The 12,793-nt window shown below is 45.3% G+C and overlaps 1 protein-coding gene across 1 annotated transcript in view; it reads right to left on the minus strand.

Moving 5' to 3' along the window:
• MOXD1 (monooxygenase DBH like 1) overlaps positions 1-12,289 on the minus strand; it is a 51,914-nt gene extending 39,625 nt beyond the window's left edge. The window contains exon 1 of the mRNA XM_052700218.1: positions 12,026-12,289. Coding sequence (XP_052556178.1) covers positions 12,026-12,289 — 264 coding nt within the window. The remainder of the gene's footprint in view (positions 1-12,025) is intronic.
• Between the last annotated feature and the right edge of the window lie 504 nt (positions 12,290-12,793).

Genomic DNA, 12,793 nt, shown 5'->3' on the forward strand with positions numbered 1-12,793 from the left:
TTTGGGACTGGGTGGCTGCTCTTACAGGCAACGCTCAGAAAGATGATCCCTGGCTCAGCAGTACAGTAAAATGGAGGAACGATGCAGCAATGCCAGGTCATTAACCTCCTCACCCCAAACTCCTGCCACACCACCAGCTGTGCCATGTCCCAGTCATCCTCTTCTCTCTCTTCCAGACTGTTCCACCACCTTGCCAAGGCACAGTTTTTTGCTGTTTCTGCACTGCTTGGGGTAAAAGGAGGTTTAAGGACGCTGCTCTGTGCAGCTAAGTCTAGAGCAGAGCCTCTAAGCTTGGTTAGACACCTTTCTTTTCCAGAACATGCCACCTTCCTCCCTGATGGCAGGTAGTTACTGGCGGGCACCATGAATTGTTTTGCATCTTTAGTAAAACACACCAACTTCTGTTTTTTGAAGGCATCTACCTCTGAAGCTACTTGAACCTCCATTTAATTTTAGAAAGGTTTTTAGTTTTCATATCCATTAGCTCAAGTAGAGGCAACAAAGCTGAAAAATCACAAAATGTTACGTTCAAATACCGTGACACTGGTAAATGTGGCTGACATCATTTTAATTCACAAAAAGATCAACTGGGAGTTATAAACTTGAACTTAATCGCAGTTGAGAAATCTTTCTGTGTACAAGAGACCACAAGCAACCTGTTACAGGTGTGAGAATAACTGCATGCTCAAACACCTCTTTAAGATATTTTTAGATGATGAAAATTATGAAACTATCTCAGTCGTGACACAATTTCAAGGAAGAAAAGGGTAAACACAGAGCACTTATATCAGCATAAAAACATTCTGTCTTGCCAAAGCTACTGAAACAGTTCTGATTTTTACATTTCCAAAACAAATCCAAATTTTAAAGGTACTAAAAAGAGTAATGCTTTTCCTGTCAACACTTTTTGCAACTAGAAGTGAATGAATACTTATATGAAGGCACAAATACCTGGGAAAACTACCACTACAAACAGCAAAAGGGAAGCATGGAAGGTGAAGCTATGTACTGAAAAAAAGAGTAGTGATGAGCTATGTTTGTTCATAGAAAGAACTTTGGATTTCCTTTTGCAGATATACTGGACCTGTTCTGGGATGGTACTCAAAGGTGGATATTTTGTGGGAACAAAGTGCTCCACTTCACCTCTACATTAGAGCTTAGACAGAGACACAGCATGTCTTTACAAAATACCATCCCTCCTCTGAAAACACTTTTATATAAGTAGAACATCTGTTTTCATCTTAAAAATAGTAAATACCCTCTCTGAACTAGAAGTGCAACCTTATGACCATCAACTTTTACAAAGGTGTGGTATCTTTTTTGAGATGTTACATTAAACTGGAGGAAAGCATCTTGTATTAAAATAAGCAAACAGATAGTGAAGTACTGTGGAACAGAAATGGAAGAGAAGCTTTTCCTCTTGGAAATACATTGGGAGTCTTTGCCTGAAACAGCTGGGAAGGACAATTCATAAATGAGAAGCCAAATCAGGTGTGTGCACTCCAATATTTTCTGGTGATCTGCAAGTATAAAACCATGTGTAGAACAGCCCTAAGTTCTATGAGCCTGCAGGGAGTGGGCAAAAAAAACTGGAAGAAGCGATGTAAAGAAGGGTACTTGCTTGGCTATGCCTTGATACGGTGACTGTTGGTGGAACTCTTTGTTCACTTGTGTGACAGCTGTGCCGCAGCCCCACTTGCTGTGGGCTCACCCTGTGCCTGGAGGAAGGGGCTTCCAGGCCCTGCAATGCCCCTGCCTGCCCACCACCAGCCCCCAGCAGCATCTCACTCCCAAACTCGCCCAATAGCATCCCGCGGGCAGATCTTAATCTGACCGACTAATGCTAATCTTTCCCATGTGAAAATTTCTGCAGAGTAATGAAGTCGCTGGCTCTGCTTGCTTCCTCTGCCTGATACACGGCCCCATGAAACATCCCTCGAATGTCAGGGTGCTGAGAATACCTGGAAAGCAAATTCGTGTAGTTCCTGGGAAGCTAGAGATATTCCTTTGTCTCCCAAATCCTACAAATCCACTTAGTGCAATCGGACTGCACTAGAGGAATCAAGCATGAATGCATTTCCCAGAAGCTGTTTACAAGTTACCGACTGCCTCTATCACTACTTTTTATTCCTTCTGCTGAAAATTATCTAGGTGTTCATCATGAAAAATAAAATCAAATTATACAGCAAGAACATTTCTGAACAGCTCAGGATTAGATTGCTCAACCTCTGACATGAAAACAGTTTGTTTGCCAAATTGAGAACAAATGAAGGACATGTCATGAAACAAATGAAGGAACAAATTAACATGAACAAATGAAGGAAACATTCTGATCTCCTCCTGTTCACAGAACAGATTTTAAGTCAAACTATGCAAGTTTTGGTCAATTTATCCACCAGAGCTGAAAAGCCCTTAAGAAACAAAAAGATGTTTGTGCAAAAACGACAAAACATTATCAAAAAAGGAAAAGTAACAAGAATTGGCTGGAAGTTTCACTCATCTTTTCTCATGCTCACTAAGTTAAACCTACATAAAACACGTTACTTTCAAAGAAATATTACTTTCACCGGCATAGAAGATGCATAAACTTCGGGTAACTTTCTTGTAACACAGTTAAGCTCCCTTAAATCCCTACTAATTTGGGTCGGTAGCATCACAGATATTATGAACATATAAAGATGCATCTCTAGAGATATTTCTTTTCAGAGGAAAAAAGTGATAAAAAGGGAAATTCCTGTTCCTGTGGTACAAATCCAATCAAAACACCATATTTAGGCAGCCAATGCTCCACTTTGTTAGTTAGCATAGTTTGTTAGATCTTTGTTAGGAGAAAGGTGGGTACCTCTGTAGGCTTTGAATGTGATTTACAAAGCCTAGGGACAGCATAGAGGATGCACCCACCAAAAGTCAAACAGGGGATGTCTGGGCTTCAGCAGCATGGAGGGTATCTAAATATCACAGTATCACAGAATCACCAAGGTTGGAAAAGACCTACAAGATCATCCAGTCCAACCATTCACCTATCACCAATAGTTCTCACTAAACCATGTCCCTCAACACAAAATCCAAACGTTCCTTAAACACCTCCAGGGTTGGTGACTCCACCACCTCCCTGGGCAGCCCATTCCAGTGCCTGACCTGTCTTTCAGAAAATTAGTATTTCCTAACGTCCAGCCTAAATCTCCCCTGGCACAGCTTGAAGCCATTCCCTCCAGTCCTATCACCAGTTACACGAGAGAAGAGGCCGAACCCCAGCTCACTACAACCTCCCTTCAGGTAGTTATAGAGGGCAATAAGGTCTCCCCAGAGCCTCCTCTTCTCCAGGCTGAACATTCCCAGCTCCTTCAGCCGCTCCTCATAAGGCCTGTGTTCCAGACCCCTCACCAACTTTGTTGCCCTTCTTTGAACCCGCTCCAGGGCCTCAATGTCTTTCTTGCGGTGAGGGGCCCAAAACTGGACACAGTATTAAAGGTGTGGCCCCACCAGAGCTGAGTACAGGGGGACAATCACTGCCCTGTTCCAGCTGGCAACACCGTTCCTGATGTAAGCCAGGATGCCATTGGCCTTCTTGGCCACCCAGGCACACTGCTGGCTCACGTTCAGCCGAGCATCAATCAATACCCCCAGGTCCATTTCCTCTACGCAGTCTTCCAGCCACTTCACCCCGAGCCTGTATCATTGCCTGGGGTTGTTGTGGCCAAAGTGCAGGACCTGGCATTTGGTCTTGTTGAAATTCATTCCATTGGCTTCAGCCCAGCTATGCAGCCTGTCCAGATCCCTCTGTAGGGCCTCGCTACCCCCAGGCAGATAGACGCAGCCAGCTTGGTGTCATCTGCAAACTTACTGAGGGTGCACTCAGTGCCCTCATCCAGGTCATCAGTAAAGATACTGAAGAGGACAGGCCCCAGCACCGACCCCTGGGGAACACCACTCGTGACAGGTCGCCAGCTGGATTTAACTCCATTCACCAAATATGGTTCCAAATGCCCCCAGTGAGAGCCTGCCATAATACAGACCTCACCTAAACTTACAAGCTTCACAAATGTAATTCTGTTGAGAAGGGAGGGTGACATTTATATCAACAGAATGGCAGTACTTCAAAAACTATTGCAGATGGTCTGAAATTTGCCTGATTTTGGAACAACTTCCTATTCCTACCAAATAAAAAAGGACTCTAACATGGACACCTCTTTTATGCAGATTTAGTTTTAACACCCCCATACAGTCAGAAAACCTGTTTCTTTCATAGGCAGGATTATACTGGTGCAAGATATTCTGAATTTTATGGAGTTCCAGCACAGATTTGCAGTAACTATCAGCTCCTTAATACTGAATTTCTTAGCAAGAACCTGAAAACATGATTTATTTACTGATTTTGCCCTTGAATTCAGATCCTTCAGCTTCTTATATACACACAAAATATATGTTATATGGTTAAATGAAGATAAAGTTGCTAAGTTTTACATGAACTTGACAAAAGCATCAGTAGTTACAGAGAGAAGATAAGGGCAAAATGACTGTTCTTCTGACACAAACATGTTATTTTGGTTACTGTTTAAAACAAAGACTTGACAGTGTTGTCATGTTACATAATAACAAAATGTTGCTTCAAAATTTACTTACGTTTACATTAGAAGCATTTACAGTTTCTGCACTCCCATTGATTCTATTGCATAAACTGGCATTTAGAACTCTGGGCTATGTTGTGCAAACATCTCTAATGCTACCTAGGAGTTCAATCAACAGATTGAAAAGAGAAATCTTCCTGATATTGCACATAGTTTGCTCTTTTCCAGAAGTGTGGCTAATCACATCACACAATTTTCAGATCCTATGAACCGCTCACTTTCTTAAGAAAATGTTTTGTGGTGTGGATGGTTTCTGTTTGCTGCTCAGCAAAAGACAGGGTAATTTCTCAAGGATGTAAAAAATAGGCGCAACTGGTTTTTTTTATCCTCAGAGAATGTAAGCACAGCTGCAGAAGGAAGCCTCATGAGAAAAGCACTACCAGCTGTCATCGCATACTTGAACAGGTGTTTATAAGGCTCCCTCCCCACATTTTTACAATGTACAAGCTCATTTTGTTTATGGTATCCATTTCCCATGTTAAATTATATACAGTACCTTTCAACCTAAAGGAGCCACCAACAGCTCCCAGGCTGAGGCCCCATCACCTGCAGCTGGGCTCTGGCACAGTTCTGTCTCTGTGATCTCTGTGAGCTACCCTGCAGTCAGGAGCTCCTCACCATCCTGGCTGTGGGAACAGCCAGAAGAAAGCCAAGGGACAAACCAGGAAGGAGAAATGGAGGAAAAATGAGCTAAGTCTCAACCAGTCCCAACCTATGGTTTACAGCCAACTCACAGAGTTTTGAACATTCCCAGAGTGCCCAAACCTGTGTCTAAGAGCAGGGTTGTAGAGTATGGCAAAGAAATTGGGAAGCTGCAACCAAGAAGAGTTCGTGCAGGAGAAGATCCGTCTTAGTCTTATAGGATGGATAAATTGCTACAGGATGCAAAAGACTCAACCAAAACTTCTGAATGAAATCAGCACCAAGCTATGCCTTTCTGGGTTTCCAGAAGAATAGCTGTGGTTAGCATTTCTCTTTTTTATTGTTTCATTTAATTCAGATGGAATCCTGCTGCTTGTGGTTCCAGCACACACTGGATACAACCACCAAAAAATATATTTTAAAAAGCTGTTTTTACATTGTATTTGGCAAGAAGCAAACAGAGCATGAGTTTACAAATAAGAAAACCAACCTTTTTTCAACCTCAAATAAATTTCAGCTTGCGTTTAAGGCAAAGATCCTACTATACTCCCATATCAGGGAAAAGCAGAGCCCACCTACAGAAAACTAACACAAAGTGGGAGTCTGAAAGCATCGCTGCTTTAAATAAGAATATAAGAACACCTTGAGAGCATTCCAGTTGACTGATCTGATTTTGGAATTGGTCTGCAAATGGAATATCCTCAGCAAAAAGTTTGGTGGCGGCAACCAATCAGTTGCAAGAAGTTTCTAAAGTAAGTGGGATCAGCAAGTTCAGCCACAGCCCTAAGAGCTGACTGCTCCTAGTTAAGTTACTGATTGATTGGGTACTTTTTTTGCTGTCATGTTTGTTTTTTTTAACCTACACACCAGATGAGTATGAGATGATTCACTGCCTGCTGAGAAGCCCAGCTCTCTGTCACATGGAAGCTGCTTCGACTGGCTGAGTTACACTGGAGTCAGCATGGCAATATGTTTAGTGCAACTATACTACTAACTTTAACAAGGACTGAACATTTTTATCTATAACAAATAACTGGGCTGCATCTGTTTGAAATGCACACACAGATACACAAAGATTCCCATTTTCCACTTGTGTATTTGCACAGATACTGCATTAAAAAAATAAGGCATTTTTTACAGATGAAACAATTCTTTACTGAGAGACACATCTTTGTTCCTCAAGCTGTGAATCATCTGAACATGCTTGGGTGTATTTCTTGTGTCTGCCCAGAGCTGCTCCCCAGCAGCCTATACTCTGTGGTGACACTCCCTGGTTCCTGTGGCTCTCCTGGGGGATGCAAAAACATAATTTTCCACACAGAGAAATGAAAAACACTGAAGCATCATAATTTCTTCAGCTTGACACACACAGGTGTAAGAAGCATTAGCAGTTGTGAAGTTGGCATCGCTTGTCAGCATGGAGAATCTGACTTTGCAGAGGAGTCCCAAGGACCCTGGGACATATTACAATAAACATTGATTTTAGAAGCGTTTTTCCAGTTCTATCAGAAGCTATAGAGCCAGATTAAAGACTACCCTTACACAAACAGACTAGACTAAACATGTAGCTATGTGTTTTAAGGGGAAGAAACCTGCAACTAGGAGATGCTGCACGATCCAATCTCACAACTGCACTTTATCACAAGGAACATTCCTTATACAGGAGCTCATTCAAACAGCACAATTTTTCTTGTTTTAATTACTTTAATTGCTTCAATTATTAGAAGTTTTCTAAACACTGCAGGGATTTTGGATCACAATTATTAACGATACTTGTTCCCAAAGTGCCACAGAACATCTCTCCTAGTCTTTCTGCTTCTAAGATATTTGCTTGTAAGGAGAACGAAACCATTCCCCTATTACTTGAAGCCTTCACATTGCTCACGGTGGCTGCATTTCCATCCAGCCCAGGCTGTGAAGCTCTGATACTTATTCTAGAGGAAAAGTTAACTTCCTTGGAGTTACCAAAATCCAAACTGAAAGCGAAAATACCACAAGCACCAGAAAAACAACCAACTTGCGAACCAGACCCCCGACCCTTGCCTAAAACGGGAGCTCCAGAGTGATCCCCATCTTTTGTTCGCCGGTTGTCGCTGCCCTGTCCTCCCCACCATCCCTCTAAAGGGCAGCACAAAGCGCCCGGCCCGAGGGGACGTCCGTACCGCCTCCCTTTGAGCCCGCACCGAGGCCAAGAGGACTCATTAGTCATCGGGAAATCACGCCACAATGCCCGAAGGCTTGAAATACCTCCAACAAAGCGCCGACTGAGATATGTCAGCGTGGCACTCGCTTTGCATCTCTCTTTTGGTGCCTTTCAAGTTGTTTTCTAAACACTTCTTTTGTTGCCGCTGGCATGAGTGCACTTAAAAGCAGCATATCGTTAAGTACAGAGAATGCTCACTGTTTTCTGTCCTTTAAAACCTCTTCCAAGTACTTCCCTACGAGCAATTAAGCTAACTCCATGGGATACATTTGATAACAGATATTCTTTAGTTCGGGTGATGGTTAACAAGCGGGGCCGTAATGAATAATAAAGTACTTTTTAGTGACACACAGTCCCTATTCACCCTGAGGAGGGACTATTTTTGTGCAAGTTCAACAGAAGACTCCAACAATGCCACTCTCTTGTGTAACTTGCACAAAATGGCCATTCATCAAGGAGGATTACTCGCCCCAAAACGGGGCTCTCTGCAGCTACGTGCTGTGGGTGGGGATGCACAATTCCAGACAGGGGTGGAGACCAAGGAAAAGGAATGGCAATGAAAATGCATGCTGTGTCAATTCATAAGCACAAAGGACATTAAAAAAAAAAAAAAAAAAAAAAAAAAAAAGTAGAAAAAGAAGAAGGAAGGAACACTCGATGCAATAGCTGAAGCTGACCCAAAAACACTCACGAAGAGCACACACGCTGCAAGTGGCCACAGCCATGCTGTAGGAAAACTTTTGCAGAGTACAAACTGCCCACCCAAGCCAACCCCGGCAAAGATAAAGGCAGGTCATTGCTGTGTGACACCAGGTCCCATCGGTACCTTCTACTTCTTCTCATTACATTCGCCCCAAACCTGCATAACCCTCACAGCACAAGGCTCTTGGCAATGCGCTCCGGTAATTCACTCCTCCACCTCCCTCTTTTCCTCTCTACACTCAGTACAGGCAGCTCCCTCAAAATACACCACTGCTATGGATGTATGCACACATGCATGCTGTATCCTCTACACTTTCCCAAAGTAAGTCTGTATTCCTGTCCCAAATACCAAACTTCAGAAAGGCTGAGATAATCAAGGTATAATTCACATATCATTCAGAAGTTCTTCAAAAAGCCACTCTGGTGCTCGTACCACTTGCTACCTCAGTATATTTAAAGAAAAGTGAAGTTAAGTCTTTCAAATCTTTCTGCTCTTTACTCATTATCCCAGACCTCCTATTCCTTACATACAGTTCCAAAATGGAAAAGCAAAACAAAACAGGTAAGCCTTGCACCTAAGTTCACCAAACATATAAAATATATATATATATATAAAAATCCCATCTCAAATCTTCAGAACTTTCAGTCATCCAATTTTCTGAAGGAAAGACACAGCCCGCTGATGGTGGGAATGGCACAACTTGCAGTGAGAGGATGAACAAATGCTGGAGGAAACATCTTCTCTCCGAAAGCTTCTTCTACCTCACTACACTGCTGCACTAAGCAGGCAGCACCTGCCATCTGCTAAGGGCTGCAGTCTGACTGTACTTGTTTGTTTGCTCCCAGGAGAGGACTCTTCCCCCCAAGAACACTTCCTATTTTGAAAGGAGAGAGAATTTAAGGAGGTTGGGGGCAAGAGGTTCAGTTCTCCTCAGAGAGCAGCACGTTAATGCTCGTTTGAAAGGCTGTAAAGGTGTTTCAGAAGGGCTTCTGAAAATCAGGCCAATAACAAGCATCTCAGAATGTTCAAAGAAATAAAAAAATAACCCTCCTAAGAGTTTAGACACAATGCACATTTCCCAGTGGATGACCATGGATTAAAAACATATTTCTGAAACCAAAAATTAAGTTCTTTCATTTACAGTGCACATATTTCATAGAGTGCAATTAGGCACAAACCTATGTACTCCTAAATTCCTTCTCATAGTAATAATGTAAACAGTGATGATATGCAACTAATAAATGAAGTGTTTTTAAAAAGTCTGTGACCAGTAAAGGGAAGAAGTTAGACGTTGCTGAAGTAGGGCTCTAGAACAAGGTACTCATTTTGTATCAGTCTGTGACGCCTGTCCAGAAAACACTCTGAATGGATTTTGTTTCTTCAGGGGGTTGCTCCATCCTCTTCATATCTCACCCTTCCTTCTTCCTGGGCAAGCACAGAAATGTTTTAGCAGTCTGCCCTTCATAAAAGACCTTGTCCCACTTTACCAATAAACCTTATTGCCTAGCACTGAAGAACTGAGGATGGTGAAAGCCACAGGTTACCAGCAAGCTTCAGGGATAGAAGGGATTTCTTCTGCAGTTTATCTGCTCAAGAGTGTAACTTAATAACTCATAGCATTTTGCCTAGCAGATGTTTATGTGTTAAATCAGTGTTTCAGAACAAATATCAGCTGTTCCGTGACAGGAGGCAATCGCTTCAGTCCTTCCTTTTCTCTTTCTGTTCTATCTGTCATGTGGTGACAGTAAATTAAATCTTTGGCAGAAGACTGCACGGAGCCACTTTTAAAGATGCTGAAAGCCAGAGAGAGGTGCTGAAAAGAGCCACGATGTTGCTTTGAGTGCTAGAAAAAAAATGCAATAGAATCATAGAATGGCTTAGGAAGGAAGGGCCCTCAACACCCAACCAGTCGCAACCGTGTGCCATGGGCAGGGCTGCCCTCCACCAGCTCAAGCCCAGGGCCCAGTCAACCCGGCCTTGAGCACCTTTCAGGGATGGGGCATCCACAGCTTCTCCGGGCAGCAGCGCTAGTGCCTCACCACCATGAGTAAAGCACTGCCTCCTAACATCTGATTTAGGAAACTAAATTTCCCCTTTTGATTTCCTCTTTTAATTTAAAGCAACCCCCCTTGTCCTATCACTGTTGGAAAGTGTCAAAAGTTAGTCTCCCTCCTGCTTATAAGCCGAGTCATGCAGTGGAATACTTACAGAGCTGCATCTATTTATTTTATGTAAAAGAAAAATGAGGAGTGAACTGATTACAGCATATAAATAACTTCATGGGGGCAGGATTTGGGGAGTAGGCTTTTAAATCTAATAGAGAAATTACATGGCTAAAATTTGGGCCCAACCAAATGCATACTGGAAATAAGGAGCAGCAAAGTCTCACCGTTGCTGTGCACTACCAAGAAAAGTGATGGATTCTCCATCACTGGGTGCCTTTACATCAGCTCTGGATGCTTTTCCACAAGGCTTGCCTTACATGAACACGTCCATGAATCAGCCAGACAGAAAGTCTGGGTTTCTTTAAATAGGTGCATGCGCTGCGATGCAGGGCTCTGGTGAACGCACACTCTGCACCTCTGAGAGCTGTGCTGCTCACCGGCCAGAATGGGGGTTTTATTATTGGTGTTTTATTTAGACTGAGGTTTTTTTTAAAAAAAAAAATAAAAAAAAAAAAAAATCGGTCTTCACTTTGAAATATGAGAAGAATTACTATGAAAAACTTTGAACTTAAATAAGACAAATATTTGCCTAAACTTGATATAGCAAACTAATAAGGAATGTATATCTACCTATCTATCTATATATACATATATATAATAAAAAGGCACCCTTTTTTTCTCAAAAAGGTTTGATTTCATAAAACCTTGACAAACAGCAGAGAGAGAAGTTATGGAGCATTTCGTTTTTCCTCATTGGGAAAAGTTAGTAAAAGCCCGTGCTATTACGCTATTGAGGAAAAAAAAAAAAAAAATCCAACTCAAAAAAAGCTGCCTCTTGGAATAGAAGCGGCAGTTTCAGTGCTCTAACACAGCTCCCAGTCTGTCCTCTTAACAATAGGAGCAGAGTGAGATCCAATTCAGAGAGCTGTCATTAGGGGTGACAAGCTGCCACGCCGATCCCGCTGCTCGGCCCCACGCAGCCCCCAGCTCGGAGCGCTGGGAGAGCCAAAGGCTCCCATCCCCCCACCGACACCTCCAGGAGCTGGTGAGCCGCTGTCCCGCACGCTTGTCCCAGCCACGGCAATACGTAGACAACTGCTGAAAAATACCCGGAGAATTATGCCCGTAGGGTTGGGCTCCCGCAAGCTTGCTTTACCAAAGGGTAAGCGGTGAGTTCCAGCTGTTACCCGTGAGCCTTTTCCAGTAACGAGGGCAAGAACACCACCAGGTGAGGAGGAGAGGAACACGGTAGAGAGGTCTTTTAGCAGCCCGGGAGGGCAGCGGGACCGTGCGCCCGTGTCGGCGGGTCACAGGGACGGAGCCAGGCCGGCGGCTCGGCCGCCCCGACGGTCTCCGTTCAGGGCAACCGCTCCCGTCCCATCCGGGTGCAGGCTCTCGGTACCCGCGGAAAAAGCGCCCAAGGGGGCAGGCGAAGGCTGAGGCGCTTTGGGATGAAGGAAACCCGACACCTCCGACAACACCCGTGCAGAAGTTTGGAAGGAAGGTTGGCGGGGCGCGGACCGAAAGGAGGGGAGAGGCGCGTAACAATGGGAAAAACCGAAGGGCCGGGAGGAAGGAGCGGAGCGGAGGTAGAAGAAGCGGGGCGGGGAAGGGGACGTCCGCGCGGGGAGAAAGAGGAGCAGGGACGGCCGCCAGACAAAGAGAGCGGGATGCGGGTCCTTACCTGCAGGTAGGGCTGTCCGCCCTCCACGCCCCCCACCACGATGTCGGCCGAAGCCATGCCGCCGCCGGACGAGAGCCCGAAGCCCACGTAACCGCGGGTGCGCACCTCCAGGCGGAAGGCGAGCGCGCTGCCGCGGCGGCCCCACAGCAGGCGGTAGGCGGCCGCGCCGTCCAGCACCGCGACGTGCGGGTAGCTCCGCGCCGCGGCCGCGGCGGCGCCCAGCAGCGCGCCCAACAGCAGCGCCCAGGGGCGCAGCGGCCGCATCCTCCCTCCGCGCAGCGCCGCGCGTGGCACTGGGCGCGCGTGGGAGCGTGCGCGCCCGGCAGCGCGGAGGAGGGATGGGACGGTCACCCCGCCCAGCCGCGGGCCGGCCCCGTCGGGGCAGCGCCCCGCCACCGCCGCTTTGTCCACTCCCGCCCCGCCGGCAGCACCTGCGGCCGCGCGCCGACGACGGATGGTGGGTTTGCTTCGAGGTACGGCGCGGAGCCGGGGGGTCACGGCCGGCAGGTTGCGTCGGCCCTCGCCGCCTCCCGTTCGCACGTAGTTAAAGTGAAGTTGCGCCGCTGGAACTTGGGAGCGTGTCTAATCGCGATGGAAAGAGTGCCATACTCAGCGCGGTGAAAAGCCGATTCTGCGAAAACCACTCAAAGTAGAACGTAAGAGAGGTAATAGCGTGTCGTTCGTAGGCTTCTATGTGCAAATACCTGACAAACCAAGTGAGGCGTGGAGCAAACTGCAGAATTTCTAAAAGAGAAAAGGATGAGGAAA

The sequence above is a fragment of the Tympanuchus pallidicinctus genome, unplaced genomic scaffold (genome assembly GCF_026119805.1).
Source record: "Tympanuchus pallidicinctus isolate F22 unplaced genomic scaffold, pur_lepc_1.0 scaffold1, whole genome shotgun sequence".
NCBI classification, from domain to species: domain Eukaryota; kingdom Metazoa; phylum Chordata; class Aves; order Galliformes; family Phasianidae; genus Tympanuchus; species Tympanuchus pallidicinctus.